The sequence below is a fragment of the Belonocnema kinseyi genome, chromosome 5, assembly GCF_010883055.1.
Source record: "Belonocnema kinseyi isolate 2016_QV_RU_SX_M_011 chromosome 5, B_treatae_v1, whole genome shotgun sequence".
In the NCBI taxonomy this organism is placed as follows: domain Eukaryota; kingdom Metazoa; phylum Arthropoda; class Insecta; order Hymenoptera; family Cynipidae; genus Belonocnema; species Belonocnema kinseyi.
Window position 1 is genome coordinate 108,131,073 of NC_046661.1, and position 21,104 is coordinate 108,152,176.

Genomic DNA, 21,104 nt, shown 5'->3' on the forward strand with positions numbered 1-21,104 from the left:
GTTGTCCTTATGACAAATTTTTAATTATATATATATATATATATATATATATGAGAGTTATGAGAATCTGAACCTTCATGTTTGAGTCGTCATTTTTCCTATTTTCACGCAGATGATAGTGTTTATTCACAATTATTATGTGTACAAATTTTAATTCTTCAAAGAAACAATATAAAAATCTGCATCTAGCTTTTTAAATTCGTAAATTTTCTTTATTTTGTATAGAAATTCGTAATTTTTAATACAAACATTTAAAAAATATATTTTTTAACATTTAAAAGTATAAAAAATTATAAAAAACTAAACCTTTTATTATAGAATTATTGATTTTGCTATATCTTTGTAGAAAATTCGAACGATTCATAACTAAGCCTAGAAATTTGTAATTTTCTAAAAACAATATTAGAAAAAATACATCTAATTTTTCCAGACATACATTTTCATACAATGTCAAACAAAAGTGTAAATAAATTCCTAATTTTCTAAAAAAAAAACAATAACTATACAAAACAGGGTGGCCGTTTTAATCGACGAAATAAATTCACGGTCATTTCCCGATTTTTTCCTGGTTCGCAAACATTTTTCACGGTCAATGAAATTAAAAAAATGGAACTCTAAAGCTAAAAAATTTTCCACTTGAGGAAATAAAAACTGAGCTGCAAAAAAAAGCATTTAAAAAGGAACTTTCAAAATTGAAATCTAAAAGTTTTTAATTAAAAAATGTTGTATTCAAATGCTCGATAATTTACGCGTATAAAATTGAAGGTACTCACATTTTTCAATATAAAAAATATATAAATTGACGTTGTAATTTTCAATGCTCTAAATTAAAAAATCAATCAATGAACTTAAAATGTTCAAAATTATATAATTTTAAGGAATTTTAATCTAGAAACATTAAATAAGGAAAAATTGCAAAATTTTAAACTGAACTGGAAACCCTGGAAATTTTAGAAAATTTCTTTGCAATTTGAATGTATAAATAACAATTGAACATTTATTATTTGTAGGCGATATTTGAGTAATTTTCAGATATGTAGAAGCTTTGAAAATATTGAAACTTAATGCAAAACTTGAAATGATAGCCTAATATAAAACAAAATGCAGATTTTCGCAGATTTTAAACAAAAAAATTAGATTCTTTTCAAGAATTGTGAAAGACTTCAAAAGAATAAAAACATTTTCTTAAGATTCCTAGGAAAATACAAATAACTTTTTATTTTGAAAAATTATTTTAAGAGAATTTTTAAAAAGTTTTTCAAAGATTTAAACAAAATTTTCAAAAAAGATTCTAAAAGATTTTAAGAAAAGTTTCTAAAATCTGCATGATAATTTAAAATCTTTTCAAACTCCTAAAGATCTCTTAAAATTAATCAAATTTTTTCTGCAAATGTTCATTTGTAAATTATACATCTAAATTTAAAAATTTCACCAACAAATTAAGCATTTTTCAAATATAACAATTGAAATAGTAACGTTCAAAGCTTAAAGGCTCTTTGAAATTTTAACGATTCCAGGTTTTCTATGTCAAACAATTCAGTTAAAAATTCCTTACTTTTAATTATTTGGTTTCAATTTACTTGTCTTAAATAAAAATTCAAATATTGCTAAACAAAATTTAACGTTAAAATCTGAAAATTGTTAAATCTTTAACTGGTTTAAAATAGTTTTGTCAAATCGTTTTTGTTCACTTTTTATTACTTAGAGTACAGATAAATAAAAAATGATTTATTTATTAAATAAAAATATTTTTTATCCGGAGTTTTCAACATCAAAGGCTTTTATTTTCGATTTGTTCGAGTCTTTAAGAAAGCATTTAAAAATTCTTTTAATTAAAAATGTAGCTTAAAATAAAAAATTTTAAATGGAAAATTTTAAATGTAAAAAACTTTTAAATTACATATTGTAAGCTAAATAATAGCATAATGAATAAACATAACAATTCAACTAATTATTTAAAAACTGTTGAAATCGAACGTGGACAGATTTTTCTTCTACAAATTTGTAAAATTCGCGGTCAAAAAAAAAAATTCACCGTCATTTCTCGGCCTCAAGAAATTCCCGGTTAAGATTTGTTGTTATTGTAGATTTTTATAATTAATATTAGAAACTTTTATTCTATATAAAATCATAAAACTTCGAAATTATTCATTAAAAATCTTGATTTTTCATACTTTGTGCTTACAATGCCGAACTATTACAAAATCTACAATTTTTCGATTAATAATTTTACAACAAATGGTTGGTAAATTGGTTGACAACCAGTAGAGTGTGTTTAAATTGAATAGAATTTACTGAAATAAAAAAAATTGACCTGGAATTTTGTCAACAGTAAAACTGTATGAGCCCGAAAAGTTATGGAATTTTAAAACCGAAATTTGGTAGTAACACATTCGTCCGAAAAAAAAAATAATGTAAAGACTCCTTCGCCTTCTTACCGAATTACGGAAGGTAATCAAAGCCATGTACTGATCAGGATTATCGTCCCTCAAGATCCTAAAATGCTGAATATTTTCATGACATGCGGCAGTAAATTGAAGAAGATCATGGCATGTCATATTCGCTGGAACTGAGAGCATACAGATTGTGTTGCTTCGAGTCGCTGCACTTTTCACAGCAGTCAATTCACTAAAAAGGAATTTTTTTATAAATCAACACAGAATAAAATCATCTCTATTGGCACGTTGATCTAACTTGATTAAAGAAAACACCTACTCTTCTTTAAACAGATGCAAAATTCCCTTGGTGACTTCCACGAATGGATTTCCAGAGAAAAAACTAATTTGATCGGGAACATTGCAGGAAGCTGCACCTTCGGGGGCTGGATTTTGTGAAATTGAAGAGACAGCATCCTCTGGACTGAGTCTGGAAGTAGAATGTGATTTATTTAAGCTCTGGGGCAACAAAGGCGTTGGACCTTCTTCGGCACTCGAGTAATTCTCGATTGTAATATTCCTTGGCTCTCGACAGCCTCTCATTTTCCTTACAGCCATCGCCGCTGAAAAACAATGTCGAAAATATGAAATCTGGTAAAACTGGTTGAAATCTCAGTGACAAGTGAGAGAATGGTGAGAATTTGGTAACAGAGAAATAATGAAAAAAGGGTGGCCGCAAAACTTAATTTGAAAATTACCTGATGTTTCCCTGACCTTTAAGGGCATGTGACAAACTCTAATATCTATATTACCGACCTCACATTTTCAGTTTACTGAATTTTCTTTGAATTTAAGAACTTTTTTTGTCAATAAAATATCGGCCTCAAACTTCTCCGATGGTAAATTAAGTTTGTGTATTTTTTTCACATCTTGCAGATATTTTAACTATAAAAAAATTCTTGGGTTTAAAAAATGTAATGCTTATAAAGAAAATATGTCAAGAAATGGTTACAGTTTTAATTTCTTTAAAAATAATTTTTAGCGCAATAATTCCTGCTCAACTGAAGAACATAAACATAGCTTATGCTCTTCTGATACAATTTCGAACGTTTCAGTCCGATTTTTATTTACAAAAAAAGTTCTTAAGTTAAAAAAAAAAATTATCAGTGAACTGATAAAGTGAGGTCATTAATATAGGTATTTGTGTGTGTCACATGCCTTTAATGTTTTAAGAACTAAATTCTAATCTTTTAAAATTTTTTATATAGAATATTTTATAATTGGAATGATACCATTTCAATTGATAACTTAGCTTCATTATTCTCAGAATTCTCATTATTTCAACGATTTCAGAATAAATTTATAAGAATGCAAAACAAATTGTGTTAAATTCAAATGAATTGGAGACAATGGAAATCTCAAAAATGGATGGTGTATGAAGTAAAAATTCAAGTGAACTGAAAACAATAAAAAAATCTATTGAATTTATTATGTTTGAAAGGAGTTAAAAAAAATTTAAGTGAATTAAAAATAATTTGATGACAACTCTAATAATTCAGGGTAAATTTAAAAGACCTCATATTTCAGAAATTAAGTTAATAAACAAAATGTAAGAGAATTTAAAAGAATTTCTGATAAATTAATACAAATTCAGGATGAAATTCAAATTAATTAAAATGAATTGCTAAAAATATTTTAAAATCTCTCAAGTTTGAAATCTTTGGAAATCCTACACATGTTGTGAATTAAATTCTTTGAAATTCATTCAAATATTATAAAATCTCGTGAAATTCTATAAAATCTAATATTTTCTGAAATCTAGAAAAAGCATTTTAAATCCCTTTAAATCTGCGGAAATATGATTAAATCCCTTGGACTCTTTTAAAATGTTTTAAAACATTGTATGTCCTTTAAAACCGTTCCATATCTTCCGAAATTATACAAAATTCTTTACAAACGAATAAAAATTTGTATTAATCCCTTAAAAATTAAAATCCTCTGAAATTCATTGAAATTATTTAAATCTCTTAAAAACTCCTTGGAATTTTTTAAATATCCTGAAATCTTTAAAATACTTTCAAAGTATTGAAATCTATTAGCAGTTCCTTGGCATTTTTTTAAATACCCTAAAGTATTTCAAATCCTTTGAAATCACTTGAAACTTTTTAAATCATTGAAAATACCAAGGAATTTTTAAAAATGCCAAAAAATCATTAAAATTCCTTTCAATCCTTAAAATCCCTTTGAATTAATAAATTCTATTACAAATTCCTTGAATTCTTTAAAAATACTCTAAAATATTTCAAATTCTTGGAAAATTCCTTGGAATATTTTTAAATAACCGAAAAATTTTAAAATATTTGAAATCACTCAAAACGCTTCAAGGCTCTTTGAAATTCTTTAAATTCTTTAAAAAAATCCTAAACTTTTTCAAATTCTTTGAAAATCCTTTAAATTATTGAAGTGAATTAAAAATTCCATGAAATATTTTTAAATTCTCTGACTGAAAATACCTTGGAATCTTTTATGGTAGGTGCAGTCCATGTCAAGTAATAATATGAACTTTCTTCATACCCAAGATTTTTTATAACCTGTAAAACCTTTTGAAATTCCTTAAATTTTTTTTTTTAATTCTTGAAATCTATTTGAAATTCCTTGTGATCTTTTGAAATATCCTAAGATATTACAAATCCATTGAAAATTTTTAAACCTCTTGAATATTCCTTCGAATTAAAAATAAATACCTTAAAATCTTTGAAATTTTGTAAAAACACACCTTCAGGTTAATGAAATATTTGAAAAATTTCTTGGAATTTTTTTAAATGCTCTAAAATATTTTTAATCCTTCGAGGTCTCTTGGAACTTTTTAAAGCTTTTTAAATTTTCTCGAAATATTAAAAAAAATACCCTGAAATCTTTAAAATCCTTTGAAATCCCTTAAAATTATTGAAATCTATTAAAATTACTGAAATAAAGAAATTTTCGTCGTAATTTTTTTGTAAATTTCTTGGAATTTACAAAAAATCTTAAAATATTTCAAATTCTCTGAAACATTTTCAAATCCGTTGAAACTTTTCAAAGCTACTGAAAATTTCTTGGACTTAAAAAAAATCATTAAATCCCTCAATTCCTTTGAAATACCTTAAATTATAAAAATATATTCAAAATTCTTTGGAATCTTTTAAAATACCTTGAAATATTTCAAATGCTTTGAAATCCTTTGGAACTTTTGAAGGCTCTTGAAAATTTCTTTTCATTTTTCAAAAATACCTTAAGATCTTTAAAATCCTTTGAAATCCTGTCAAATCATTGAAGGCTCTGAAAAATTTATTGGAATTTTCAAAATGACCTTGAAAGATTTCAAATTCTTCGAAATCTTTTGAAATCTACCTTGATACTTTGTATAACGCTTTAAAATTTCTTGAAGAATTCTGAATTCCATAGTGATTACCTGCTCGGTCAATGTATTGAAAGAAAATTGACTAAAATTATATTTTTAGGTGAAAAAGATAATCTATAAGCATAGTCACTATGATCCTTGACTAACCAAATTTCACTGGCCTGCAGCCACCCTGTGAAAATGATTTAAGTCTAGAACGAAGGCCCTCTGGAAAATATAAAATTAAAAGAAAAAAAACTATAAATGAAATGATTAAGATAACCTCAAAATGTCGGGAATTACCTCTTAGAAAATAAAGCCTCATCATTCTACAACTAAATATACCAATAAACAATTAAATTATAAACAAAACTCACCAACACTTTCTTCCGAATCGGGATCACTAACTTCGATTCGAATAACACAGAGAGATACTAAAATTTCAGACGAAGTCATCACATATTCAAAATGTTACGCATTTTCGTAAACAGTTGATGAAATAAAAACAATTCATTTCCTTCGTGAATTTGCAAAATAAGGAACAAATCATCCAATTTAATCGAGAAAGCTTCTAAAAGTCGCACAACAATCACAACATGACATAAACCAGATGATTTTTGAGCATGCGCATCTAAAATTAAAGGACTAGAGGGCGCATCTGTAATAATCCTATATTACTGACATACATATATGACATTTCGATCATTTGAGGTTATACTTCGTTTTCAAGGTTGTTTCTTCAAAATCGTAAAAATCAGGAAACGTATTTTACTTTTTTGATGATGTAAATAGTGTTCTTTAACATAGTCCTTTTATGTTTCAATAATCTTAGTGAATATTAATTGAAAATGTTGCGAACAGCTCGCTTTACTTGTTTCAAACCCAATGGAACCTTCAATTTTCAAACTGGGGTAAGTATGAAATTTATTTTATTGATTTTCTGGAATAGATTATTTCAAATTCTTATAAGTATATAAATATTATCAAGATTTCCTTGAAAATACGTAATTTTATAAGATTTCGTTTAATAAAAAGGTTAGAATATGAACTACAAGATGTCATATTAAAAACATTTGGAAACTTCTTGAAAACTTCAATGTTATATACTCAAATTTTGTCTGTTTAAAATGTCTCTTTTATTTTGGCTTCTACGTTTCTAATCTTTTTACGTAATTTACTTATATTTGTAGTTCATGATCAATCGTTTTAGCAATAACACTCGTGTTTGTTCAAATTGTAGTGTTTGAATTGTTCCAAAACAATGAAAGAAAACTTTTCGGAAAAGTTAACAAGTGGGCCTCAATTAGAAAGTTTCTTATCAGATGAACCGGTGATAAAATACCAAGGAAAATTAAAGTTAGAGAAAGGAGAAAATGCGAGGCTAAAATTGCCACCATGGTTGAAAAGGGAGATTCCAATGGGGACGAATTATAGTCGCATAAAATCGCAATTAAGGGAATTAAACTTAAGCACAGTTTGCGAGGAAGCTAGATGTCCAAATATTGGTGAATGCTGGGGAGGGGGAAGCCATGGAACAGCAACTGCAACGATTATGGTAAATATCTACATTTAGAATTAGACTAGATACTTTTCCTTAAAATGGCCGATAACCCTTGCGACCTTCCAACTCTTGTCTGTCAGTATTATTATCTTATCTAAATCTAAAAGCAGACAAAAATAGGGGAATACATTTTTCTAAGTAAAATTATTCTAGATACCCTATTAAATTCAAGTTGGATGAATCTTCAACTAAAATAACGAATTTTCAACAAACAAAAAAATGCATTTTCAACTATTTAGTTCAACGTTCAACCTAGTAGTTTAATTATCAATCCGAAAATATGAGTTTTTAATAAAAAAGTTCATTTTCAATCATATAGTTAAATTTTCTACCAAATTGTTGATTTTTTAGGCCAAAAGTTATAATTTTCTACAAAACAATTGAATTGGGAACCCAAAAATAGGAATTCTCAATAAAACACTTGAAGTTTCAACAAAAAAGTAAAATTCTAACCGAGAATTTTCAACCAAACATTTAATCTTCATCCAAACATTTGAATTTTCAAAAAAAAAGAAAAGAATTGTCAACTTGATTTTTGAAACAAAATAGTTGACACAGTTTATTTGCCAAACAAATAGTTTAACTTTCTACCAAAATAGTTCATTTATAAACGAAAATGGCTGAATTTTTGAGTCAGAAAGAAAAATTTTCTACAATTTTCTACCAAAATAGTTCAATTTTCACCAACAAAATATTTTAAGATTTTCAGCAAATAGTTCAATTTTAAACGAAAGTGGTTGAATTTTTAAGCCAGAAAGACGAATTTTCTACGAATCAGTTGAATGTACAACCCAAAAATATGAATTTTTAACCGAAACAGATAAATTTTCAACAAAGCATGAATTTGTTAGTTAAAAATACGAATTTTCTGCAAAACAGTGGAATTTGTAGCCCGAAAATATGCATTTGTAACAAAAAAGATATTTGGAGAATATGAATTTTCTACCATAAAGTACATTTTAAACCAGATAGTTAAATTTTTAACAAATTTCGATGGAATTCTTGAATCAACAAACAACAACAAAATATTTTCTGAACAAAAATAAACTAGTTTTCAAAACTAAAATGTAAATTTTATACAAAACAGTTGAATTTTCAAATCTAAAATAATTATGAGTTCTATTTAAAAAGTTTATTGTACGCCAAAAAGTTAAATTTTCTATGAAAATAGTTTATTTTTCTATGAAGATAGTTGAGGTTTCAATTAAATAATTCAACATATCAATTAGTATTATTTATATTTTAGTTAATGGGAGATACTTGCACCCGAGGTTGTCGATTCTGCTCCGTAAAAACGGCAAAAATACCTCCTCCTCTGGATCCAAATGAGCCAAAAAATACAGCCACAGCAATAACAGATTGGGGACTCGATTATGTCGTCCTTACTTCCGTGGATCGGGATGGTAAAATAAATTACCAATATCCTTCACAAAATCTGTATACTATGAGCGGTTCATCACTTTTGAAATCCGGTTAAAATCCTTGAAATTTTTAAAAAATCTGTTGAATAGAGGAATAGTTGGATTTTCAACAAAGAAAATTAATTTTCTACCAAAACAGACGAATTTTCAACCAGATAGTTCAACTTTGAACTAAAAGCAATCATTTTTTAACAACAAATTTTTTATCCAAAACAGTTGAATCCTCAAACAAAGCAGATTAATTTTTAACCAAAAGAGAAGAATGTTCAAACCAAAAAGACAAATTTGCATATAAGGAAGATATTTCAATTAAAAGAAAAAAAAAATATTACAAAAATTATAGAATTTTCAAGGCGAAAAGGCAAATTTTCTACAAAACAGTTGAACTTTCAACCCGAAAATATAAATTTTCACCAGAAACGTTAATTTTTAACAAAACAGTTAAATTTGCAACTAAAAAATTATTCTAAACTAAAAAAAATAAGTTTTTTTTTAAAGTGGTTTAACTTTCAATCAATTAGTAGAATTTTCAACCAAAAGAGATGGCTTTTTAACAAAATAGGTCATTTCTAACCAAATAGTTAAATTTTGAACCAAAAGACTAGATTCTGAACTAAATATATAATAGTAGACTTCAATTTTCAGCCCAAAAAGATGACTTTTCTACCTAAACATAATTTTTTAAATCGTGTATGAAAAATTGTAAGTCGACCAAGACGAATGTTCAATCAAAATAGATGATTTTATAACCAAACAGTTAATTTCAACGATATAATTGAATTTTCGAACAAAACAGTTGAATGTTCAACCCGAAAAAAAATTTTTGCAAAAAATTCAAATTACAACCTTAAATTACAAGATAAATTTTTGAACAAAAATAAACTAATTTCCTACCAAAAAATCGAATTACCAACCAAATAGTTCAATTAGTATTAAAAACTTCATTGTCCAGTTAAAAATACGGATTTTCAATCAAACAGTTGCATTTTTAATTACAAATTTTTAACAAAACAAGTTCATTTATAACCAAATATCTGAATTTTTCATCAAAACATTAATTGCAAACAAAATAGTTAATTTTCAACCCAAGAAATATGAATTATTAACAGCAAAGTTAAGTTTCCCCCAAACAGTTGCATTTTTAACTCGAAAATATGAATTTTCAATAAAAATGTTAATTTTTAACTATCATAGATCAATTTTTAACCAACCAGTTAATTTTTAATGGAAAAGTTGAAGTTCCAATCCAGAGAAACTAATTTTCTGAAAAAAATTGAAATTACAACCCGAAAATATAAATTTTCAACCAAATAGTTCAATTTGCAACAAAAAAGTTGCATTTTCAATTACAAATTTGTAACAAAACAAGTTAATTTATAACCAAATAGTTTTATTTTCAACCAAAATATGCATTGCCAACAAAATAATTAATTTTCAACAAAATAGTTTAATTTTCAACCCAAAAATATGAATTTGGAACAGCAAAGTTCATTTTCCACCAAACAGTTGGATTTTTAACCCGATAATAGAAATGTAAAAAAAAAGGTAAATTCCAACTGTAATAGATTAATTTTTAACCAACTAGTTAATTTTCAATTAAAAAATTGAAGTTCCAATCCGAAGAAACTAATTTTCAGGAAAAAAAGTTGAATTTACAACGGAAAAATATCCATTTTTAACCATGTAGTTAAATTTGCAACAAGAACGTTCTTTTTCAAGTAAAAAACACGATATTTCAATAAAAATTCGAATTTTTAAACAAAAAATATCAATGTTTAACAGAAAAGTTAATTTTCAACCAAATATTTCAATTTTAAACCAAAATATGAATTTTCGAACAATGAATGTTGAACCGAAAATGGATTTTCAACTGAAAAAGGTGCATTAAAAGAAAAAGTTAATTTTACATGAAATAGTTGAATTTTACATTAAAATAGTTTAATTATTATCCCAAAAATATGAATTCCTAACAATAAAGTTAATTTTCCACCAAAAGTTGAATTTTCAACCCAAAAATATGAATTAAAAAAAATTATATTTATCTTTGAAATATTGGTGCAATTTTGGAAATTGCCTGAAAATCTTTGAAATATTTGAAGTCTTTAAACTCTGTGAAATATTAAAAATTTATCTGAAAAAATTTTCGGAAACCATTGAAATCTGTGTGAAACATTGAAATAGTTTTGGCATTTTAAAATCTGAAATACTCTCAAAAGTCAAGTGGTCAACCTCTCGATATAATGAAACTAATAATTCCTAAACGTAAATTATCTTTAGATTTGGAAGACGGAGGAGCACATCACATCGCAAATACGGTACGAGAACTAAAGAAAAGGTATTAATTTGATGAAAATATAAACTTTTTCCAACGCCGTGGACGAAATGCGAATGTATCCACTCCTCGATATGTCAAAAATCGCTTATCGCCATGTTGTTGGGGGAAAAATAGTCCTCAACCGGTGCAGAAGAGCATTTTTAACTCATGTGATTGCAAAACTCGCATTCGGCTCGCTTTGCAAATTTCACATTTCACATTCATTAAAAAAGCTTCTGCATTCGTTGAGAAATATATATTCTTCTAGAGAAAATATTTCTAAATGAACTTTTGTATTTCTAGAAGTAACATTTTAGTAGAGTGTTTGGTCCCCGACTTCAGAGGAAATCAAGAATGCGTCGCAACAATTGTAAATTCAAAACTCGACGTATTTGCACACAACATCGAGACTACTGAACGCCTGACGCCTTTCGTTCGCGATAGACGCGCACGATACAAGTGAATAACAAAATTTAAACATTCCAAAAATGTTTATCTCTTAATATTTGAAGAACAAAAAAAATTATAATAAACTTGATTTTTTAGGCAGTCACTCACAGTCCTTGCAGGGGCAAAAATGGTGAATCCCGATCTGATAACAAAGTCTTCAGTTATGTTAGGACTGGGCGAAACGGATCAAGAAGTCGAACAAACGATGAAGGATTTAAGAGCCGCTGGCGTTGAGGCTCTTACACTTGGCCAATACATGCAGCCAACCAAAAGGCACTTAAAAGTAATCGAGTACGTCACTCCGGAGAAATTCAAAGCTTGGGAAAACGTTGGAAATGAACTTGGATTCCTCTACACGGCCAGTGGACCCCTCGTTCGCTCTTCTTACAAAGCAGGCGAATTCTTCTTAACGAATATTCTCAAAGCAAGGAAGAAGCAAAATCTAGAGGAAAGTTGAAGCTCCCTCTGGAGAGGAAACTTAGTACAAATATGAAAGAAATTTAAATAAATTGCAAATCAGTCAATGATACAGCTTTCTGGAAATAATGGTGATTATTTAAGCATGTTGTCTCCTGGAAACCCTCGAAAAGTTCTAAAATTTGCTCGTGGTCCTCGATTCTGTGTTACCTTAAAGAAAAAAGAGGTTTTTACGATTGTTCTCTGCGGAACGAAAAAAGACTCCGACATTATTAATTTGATTTATCTTTCTGTTTTAAAGTAGAAAAAAACAACAATTTTTTAACAATAGATTGTTCATTTTATCACGGTGAAAAATCATGAAACTATAATCGAAAATATTTCAAAGTTTCTCATTTATTCCCAACTTTAACAACAATTTAATGCCTTTTTTCATATATAATAATTTGTTCAGGGTGGCCGCTGGACCGGGAAATGACAGTGTTTTTTTATTGACCGGGACTTTTACAAATTTGTAGAAGAAAAATCTGTCCACGTTCGATTTCAACAGTGTTTAAATAATTAGTCAATTGTTATGTTTTTTCAATTATACTATTATTTAGCTTACAATGCGTAATTCAGAATTTTTTACTTTACCAATTTTGCATTTAAAATTTTTATTTCTAAGCTTAAATTTTTAATTTAAAGAATTTTTAAATGCTTTCTTAAAGACTGGAAGAAATAAAAAGAAAAGACTTTGATGTCGAAAATGTTTGATAAATAACATTTTTATTTAATATATAAATAAATCTTTTTTAAACTTATCTGTACTTTAATTAATAAAAAGTGAACAAAAACGATTTGACAAAACAATTTTAAAACAAGTTCAATATTTAAGAATTTTCCGATTTTAACGTTAAAATTTAAACGTTTTCAGTTTGAAAGTTTTAGTCATTAAACAAATGTGAACTGAGAGTTTATAAACTATTTTCAAGTTAAACTTTAACTAAATTGTTTCACATAAAAAACCTGGAATCGTTCAAGTTTCTTAAAATCTTCTAGAATCTTTTTTGAAAATTTTGTTTAAATCTTTGAAAAACTTTTTAAATATTCTCTTAAAATAATTTTACTAAATGAAAAATTATTTTCAATTTTCCTAGGAATCATAAGAAACTTTTTTTATACTTTTGTAGCCTTTCACAATTCTTGAAAAAAATCTAATTTTTTTGTTTAAAATCTGCGAAATCTACATTTTGTTTTATATTAGGCTATCATTTCAAGTTTTACAATAAGTTTCAATCTTTTCAAAACTTCTACGTATCTCTTAAAATTACTTAAATTTCGCCTACAAATAAAAAAGGTTCAATTGTTATTTGTACATCCAAATTGTAAAGAAATTTTCTAGAAATAGCAGGATTTTCTGAAAATTGTAGAAGAAATTCAATTCATTTTGACAGATATTTAGAAGTTCTGAAAAATTTTCCAAAATCATTTAAAATTTAAAACAACTTCTAGATTTCTTAAGATTTTGAAACAAAATTTTGAAGCTTTCCAAGGATGTTTAAACTATTTAAAAAGAAAATAATTGAATTTCCAATTTAGGAAGAGTTCAGTGAAATTTGTTTCAATTTTTCAATATTTGATGTTTCTAGTTTAAAATTCCTTAAAATTATATAATTTTGAAAAGTTTTAAGTTCATTGATTGATTTTTTAATTTAGAGTATTTCAAATAATAACGTGAATTTGTATATTTTTATATTAAAAAATTTTAGTACCTCAATTTTATACGCGTAAATTATTGAGCATTTGTACACAAAAATTTTTTATTAAAAAGTTTCAAATTTCAATTTTAAAAGTTCAAAATTTAACAGTTCCACTTTGAGTGCTTTCATTTGCAGCTTGGCCTTTATTACCTCAATTGGAAAGTTTAGCTTTAGTGTTCCATTTTTGTAACTTTCATTGACCGTGACAAATTTTTGCGAACCCTGTTGTTGCTTTTACTATTTAAATTTTTTTAAATTCGATATAATGGTTAGGAAAAATAGAAAACTGGTAAAAGAAAAGTTAGGGAATTTTGAAAATGAAGTTTTCGGCCGCCCCTATATAACATTCTTGTTAGTAATTGGTTTGCCTTGTATTTCCTTTTCTGTTTTCAGTTGCTTTCTTCTGACGATTATATTTTTAGTTAGGAATTTCATTATTTGGTTGAAAATTCAACAATTTGGTTGAAATTTTTTTCTTTCTTGATTGAAAAATCGTTTGAATTGAAAAATCAACAAGTTTGTTGAAAATTCGTTTTTTTTTTGCTGGAAAATTTAACAATTTAGTTGACATTTTTTTCTTTCTAAACTGAAAAATCAACTATTTTGTTCAAGATTCGTCTTTTCTGGGCAGAAAAATTGAAAATTTCATCACATGCGGAGTTAAACTCCGTTTGATTATGTCAGCAGCAAAAAATTATTGAATTTTAAAAAATGTCATTAAATTGTTGTTGGGAAAAAATGAGAAACTTCGAAATATTTTCTATTGTAGCATCGTCATTTTTCATCGTGATAAAATGAATTAACAATTATCAGATCTACAATTTCTACTATGTTTCGTGAAAACTATTTTTTCACTGTAAAAAAATATGTACCTGGAAAAATTAATATTATCCTGGAAAACCTGGAAAAGTCTTACATTTTTTTAAAAAACGCTAGACACCCTGAATTTAAGTCATGGTCAAATAAACAAAGATTATTCTTGAAAATCTTTTTTGTATTTATGGAGAATATTAAACAATCGATAAGAAAAACAAATCCTCAGCACGTAGACATTCCCTTTTTTTTATTATGAAATAAAAAAAAAGACATTTCTAAATACGAGAGCACTTATTCAGTATCCATGGCAGTCGAAACTCTAGGATCAGCGGGACCTTGATCCGCTGGTGGATCCTGTGGCGGTTTCTTGTCATCTACCACTTCAGGCTCGGTTGGTCTTCCTCGATTTTCGTCTCCCTCAATTTCGGAAAGATAGACTGAAGTGGCGCCTTCGTCTAAAATTGTGAATTCTGTGCCTTTTCCGACAATCGAAATCGAAACGTTCTGCAATTTAAGATAAGATTTTATTAATTGAAAGGTTTGAACTCACTCCAGAGAACAAAAAAAGACTCAATAGTGGCATGCAAATTTTGAAATATTATACCAGGGATCACAACAGTTCAGTAATTCAATTTTAGGTAAAAAAAAGTGAATTTTTTCGGAAAAGGGGATTAAAAGAGGATCTCATTCCTTAATAAACACTTTTTTATGTGTATCTCGTGAATATTCGACTAGATTTAAGGAATAAATTTATAGATTTTCAACCAAATAGTAGAATTTTTAAACTAAAAGATCAAGTTTTCACAAAAGTTGAACAGTTAGATTGTCATTAAAAAAAATTAATATTCAATAAAAAAAAAACGAATCTTCGACAAATCACTTGAATTTTCTAAAAAAAAATTTAGTACATTCGACCAAAAAATATGAAGTTTCAACAAAAAAGTTCATTTTCAATGAAATAGTTAATTTTTAAGTTAAAAATAAGTTTGTATCACAAAAAAGAGATTTTGAACATAATATATCAATTCATATCCAATTAGTTGAATTGTCAACAAAAAGATTAATTTTCTACCAAAAAAGTCGAATTTTCAACCTAATAGTTGCATTTTTAATATAAAAAATACATTTTTAACCATAAATGGAATATTTTAATTTTTGTTAAAAGCACTAAATTTTTAATTAAAAACGAAATAAATAAACTTCTACAAAACAGATGAATTTTCCACCACATAGTTGAATTTCCTTTTGGGATCCGCTACGCTGCAATACGCCAACTTTTTTTTCAATGAGGTTAAAATGTGAACATGTGAGCAGTTAAATTTTTAACCCAAGATTATAAAAGAACAAAAACTTAATTTTTTAATTGAATAGTTAAATTTTCATTTAAAAAATTAATTTTTATCTCAAAAAAAGGGAATTTTCATTTTAAAAAAGTTCGATTTTCATCTAAAGAATAAATTGTTAAGAAAGTAATTGAAGTTTGCAACCAGGGAGTCGAATTCTTAATCCAAAAAGTCGAATGAAATAATATATATTAGTCAATATGCATACATTTTTAACTAAACAGTGGAATTTTCAATCAAGAAGATTTTCTACAAAAATAGTCAAATTTTCGACAAACCACATGAATTTATCCCCAAATAGTTGAATTTTTAAAGAAAAATCCATTTTAATTAAAAATGGAATAGTTAAATTTTCATTGAACAGGAATGATTTTTAATAAAAAGAGAAACTTCTACATAATAGTTGAATTTTTTACAGAACGAATATTTTTCAGAATATGAAATTTCAATAAAAAAGTTGGTTTACAATCAAAACGTTAAATTTTCATTTACAACGATTCATTTTCACCTCAAAAGAGGGAAGTTTCACAATACTAGTTCAATTTATAACCAAATAGATGAATTTTCTATCAAAATTATGAATCTTCTACTGAAACAGATTCATTTTCAACCAAAAAGTTGAATTTAAAATTCATAAAATTGATTTTCTACAAAAAACGAATTTTCAACGAAATGCATACATTTTTAACTGAATAGTTGAATTTTCAACCATAAAGATTAACTTTCTATAAAAAAAGGTGAATTTTTCAACCAAATAGTTCAATTATTAGTCTAATAAAGTCACTGTTCAAGCAGAAAAAGAATAATTAAATTTTCATTGGGGAAAAAAAATTATTTTCAATTCAGAAATACAAATTTTCTACAAAACAGATAAATTTTCAAGCAAATAATTGAATTTTCTACCAATACATGAATTTTTGAGTCAAAACGACGAAATTTCGACAAAACAGTTTAGAGTATAAACAAAAAATATGAATTTTTAACAGCAAAATTAAAGTTTTTACCAAACTGTTAAATTTTAAAAGCCAAAAAGACGAATTTTCTACCAAAAAGTTCATTTTCAAAAATATGGATTTTCATGAAAAAAAATTGATTTAACTAAACTTATAAACCTTTAACCGAAAAATGAGCTGCTACTGAATTAGCTCAACTTTAAACCAAGTACCTCACGTATGGCAGCATAGAAAATTTGTTGCCCCCCCCCCCCAAAAAAAAAAGACTACGTAATTTATATACTGCCACAATTATACATATGCTTTGAGATTTTTAATGAATGAACACTACACTTGAAAAATATAAATAGGGTGGAATTTATCGCCTTCTTATATTCAATTCAAAAAGTTCTTTTAAATTGAAAAAAATTGATAAAATCTGGAACCGCTCTTGGAGCGAGGCCTGCAATTATTAGAGAATTATCACTCATATTTAATCTGTTCAATTGCGATTACTTCTTCAAACGGTCAATTTAGTAGTTGCGATTAATTACAATAAAAATTTGTACCTGAAAGAAATAAACATTACCTTGACGGATAAATCAACTTCGTTCGGCAACGTGTCCCGTAAAGCCCTCAATCCGTGCTTCACAAGCTCTTCCAGCTCACAGCTTGGGAATTCATTTAAATGTTTTTCTAAATATGTTCGAGCACTTTGCGAGCGAGAGCCCACCGCCATCGCTTTGCAGTCGAAATAATTGGCGGATGGACAAGTTTGGTAAATGTGTGGTCCTTGATCCTGGAAAGAAAGAAACATATTGTTCATATTACAAAATAATATCCTTTTTATTCGAAATTTCATGTAAATCTCTATCTTTGAAAAATTGAGAACTTACATCGTATCCAGCAACAAGGAGACCAACTCCGTAAGGTCTCCTATCGTAACGTTGAGTACAGGTCTGCATTTTATTTCCAAGAGCGGTAATCAAACGACTAACGGGCAGAATGTCGTCGTGAGAATACTTGTAGTTCAAACATTCTGTCCTCATGTACCGGCTGCAATCAATTTACAGTATTCAGATACTTTCAATTTTGTAAAGTGTACAAAAAGTTCAATTAGATTTTCGTTTTTCAATCATTTTCAGGAATACTACAGGCTAATGTCCTTAAACAAAGTGGAAAAAGTGAAAAAGTTCGACTGCTAAAATCGGAGTTGAATACAAAGATCACAACTGCTAGAATAAATTCTACAAGCAAAGTAGGCAATTGTTTCTGTAATCTCTTACATGTTACAGAAATGTTCTCATAATTCACATATTTATAATTTAGTTTACAATTGTGATGCGCAGTACTACGGTTATCACCTGTTCAGTGATAATGATCCTTGGAAGGATTTCAGTTACTTAGTGATTGTCCATACATTACGTAGAAAATTTCAGGTTATTTTTAACCCCCCCCCCCGTCCTCACTCGTTGACGACCCCCACTCCCCGAAAAGTAACGTAGCCCAAAGTTCTCTCAAAAAGGGAAAACAGGGTGATTTTTCGCAAAAAACAGGGGAATAAATTTTTTTAATAAAATTAATGTAAATACCATATAGAGTTCAACAAAGCAGTTGCATTTTATATCCGAAAATATGAATTTTTAACAACAAAAATTAATTTTCTACGAAATTGTTAACTTTTCAAACGAAAAAGGCAATTTTTGTTAAAACAGTTCAATTTTCAACTCAAAAATATAAATTTCCAACTAAAATTAATACAAATAGTTGATTTTTTAACCAAAAAAGATTTGAATTTGAAACAAAAAAACAACATTATTCAACCAAATAGGCGAATTTTCATCATAATACATGAATTTGCTACCAAATAGTTGACTTTTCAACTAGAATAGATAATTTTTTAATCAAAAATGAAATATTAAAATTTTTATTTGAAAAAATTAATTCGCACAAAAAAAACTAATTTTCAACAAAATAGTTTTATTTGCCACCAACGAGATAAATTTTCAACTAAAATTACGACCGAAAAATTGAATTTTAATAAAAAAGTTGCGTTTTCAACAAAACAATTAAATTTTCAATCGAACAGTAGAATTTTTAACCAAACGAGATGAATTTAGAACTAAAAATATTACCAGACTTTTCAACCAAAAACAGTTAAATATTCAACTAAAAAAGTTATTTTTGAGCCAAAAATAAAATCGTAAAATTTTCAGCTTCAAAACTCAATTTCAAAAATAACTTTCATTTATTTGAATACAAAAAAATACGAATATTAAACCAAATAGCTGAATCCTCAACCAAAAACATACATTTTTAGCAAACAAGATTAATTTTGTAACCAAAAATACTAATTTTCAACAAAATACATGAATTTTCAAAGAAAAATGCTGAATTTTGAAGCCAAAAAGAGGAATTATCAAGAAAACAGTTGCATTTTATATCCGAAAATATAAATTTTCGACTAGAATTAATACAAATAGTTGATTTTTTAACCAAAAAAGATTTTTATTTGAAATAAAAAACAGTCGTATTCAACCAAAAAGGCCAATTTTCATCATAATAAATGAATTTTCAACCAAATAGTTGATTTTTCAACTACAATAGATCATTTTTTAATCAAAAATGAAATATTAAAATTTCTATTTGTAAAAATTAATTTGCACAAAAAAAACTAATTTTCAACAAAATAATTAAATTTACGACCATAGATGAATTTTCAGTTAAAATTGTGAAAACAAAAAAAAATTCAACAAAAAAGTTGCATTTTTGGGTTCTAACAATTCAGTTCGCATTTAAGGGCATGCTCTTCGGTGACCACGTGACCAAACTAGTCCCCGGTTATGAACTTTTTTTTTTGTGTTCACTGTGTCCACACGGCTTGAGATGTCGTGCTTAAACTTTGACAGATAAAATAAAAAGCACTAAAGAACGTTTGTATGCATCAATATATTGGTAATTTTAAAGAAACTTTATTTATAAATTGATGGAATTGAATATTACCATTTGAATTATAGCACTTTGCAGATCATTTTTGGTTTGATGCATTTTAGATTTTTTGATTCGCTCATATTGAGCCTTGACACCAATTTTATACTAAATCGTCTAAACCTTAAAAAATTAATATAAGCAATAAAATGTGCACCTTCGTTGCAAATCGACAAATAAGTATCTGCACACACGTAACCTATCATTATTTTTTGGGCATTTTTAGCGATTTCTAGCGGAGAACAAAATAAACTTTGAACGTCGATAAAGTCCAGATCAAGTGACCAAGTTTGTTCATGAAATTTTTGTGCAATGTGCTCAAATTTACTCGTCAGAGTTTTCCAACCAACTTCCATAATTCTTGACGTTGAATCGATCAGCTGATAAGTATTGTTGACAGTGAACCAACCAGCGGAACTCAGCGTCGGAGTCGCATTGTCTTTCGCCCCCAGGCCAAATTTTATTTTTATTCTTAGAATTGTTTCACACCCGTACAAAAAACCCACAAGAATATATAACCACTAGATAGACTTTTAAATCGAGGCATCTACTTTATCGACGTTAAAAGTTTATTTCCTATTCCTGTAGTATTTACTAGAAAACTTTCTTCGTAATTATAAACATTTTGATGTATACAAACGTTCCTTAGTGCTTTCTGTATAACTTGCTAAATCATGAACACGATATCTCAATCCGTGTGGACGTAGTGAGGACCAAAAAAAATGAAAATTATTTCATTTTCTACACAAAAATTTCATGAACGAACATAGTCACGTGATCTCGACTTTATCGACGTTCAAAGTTTCTTTTTTTCTCCTTTATTTGCAATTGGTGTCAGTGCTCAATATTCGCGAACCAAAAAATCCGAAATGCATCAAACCAAAAATTATCTGCAAAGTGCTATAACTCGAATGGTAAAATCCTACTAGGCAGTCTGATAAGTACCTGAAAATTCTAAGAGATGGCATTAGTATTCACTAATGTGAACCATTTTCGTCGAGCTTGATCCTTCAATTGACGCCTGTCAAAACTTCAGCCATTTATGTTTACGCATTTACAAGTTACAGCAGTGAGAAGCGACTAACCTCCGAGTTTTTTTTAATATGGAAAAATCGGAGTTTCGAGTTTTGATCAAACACTACTATCTTCGCAAGAAAACGATATCCGAGACCAAGGCCAAGCTGGATAAGTATTACCCGGACTCTGCACCGTCGATTGGAACAATTCATAAGTGGTTCACCGAGTTTCTTTGTGGCCGTACGAACACAGTTGATGCTGAACGATCTGGGCGCCCAAAAGAGGTCACTAAACCAGAAAATGTCGAAAAAATCCATGATATGATGTTGAATGATCCCAAAGTGAAATT

At 27.6% G+C, this 21,104-nt stretch overlaps 3 protein-coding genes across 3 annotated transcripts in view; 1 reads left to right on the top strand and 2 right to left on the bottom strand.

Moving 5' to 3' along the window:
• LOC117173820 (BRCA1-associated protein) overlaps positions 1-6,350 on the bottom strand; it is a 20,010-nt gene extending 13,660 nt beyond the window's left edge. Inside the window, exons 1-3 of the mRNA XM_033362464.1 lie at positions 6,132-6,350; positions 2,716-2,998; positions 2,439-2,628 (exon numbers count right to left, since the gene is read on the bottom strand). Coding sequence (XP_033218355.1) covers positions 2,439-2,628; positions 2,716-2,998; positions 6,132-6,210 — 552 coding nt within the window. The 5' untranslated portion in view covers positions 6,211-6,350. The remainder of the gene's footprint in view (positions 1-2,438; positions 2,629-2,715; positions 2,999-6,131) is intronic.
• Positions 6,351-6,439: 89 nt separating this feature from the next.
• LOC117172701 (lipoyl synthase, mitochondrial) lies at positions 6,440-12,043 on the top strand. The gene is made up of 6 exons (XM_033360856.1): positions 6,440-6,665; positions 6,995-7,309; positions 8,562-8,718; positions 11,014-11,071; positions 11,354-11,509; positions 11,597-12,043. The coding sequence occupies exons 1-6, from the start codon at positions 6,603-6,605 to the stop codon at positions 11,955-11,957; spliced, it is 1,110 nt and encodes a 369-aa protein (XP_033216747.1). The 5' UTR covers positions 6,440-6,602; the 3' UTR covers positions 11,958-12,043.
• A 2,595-nt stretch (positions 12,044-14,638) lies between these two features.
• The window catches only part of LOC117173271 (proteasome subunit alpha type-1), a 13,530-nt gene continuing 7,064 nt past the window's right edge, over positions 14,639-21,104 (bottom strand). Inside the window, exons 3-5 of the mRNA XM_033361745.1 lie at positions 17,647-17,806; positions 17,340-17,549; positions 14,639-14,979 (exon numbers count right to left, since the gene is read on the bottom strand). Of these exons, the coding sequence (XP_033217636.1) occupies positions 14,767-14,979; positions 17,340-17,549; positions 17,647-17,806 (583 nt within the window). The 3' untranslated portion in view covers positions 14,639-14,766. The remainder of the gene's footprint in view (positions 14,980-17,339; positions 17,550-17,646; positions 17,807-21,104) is intronic.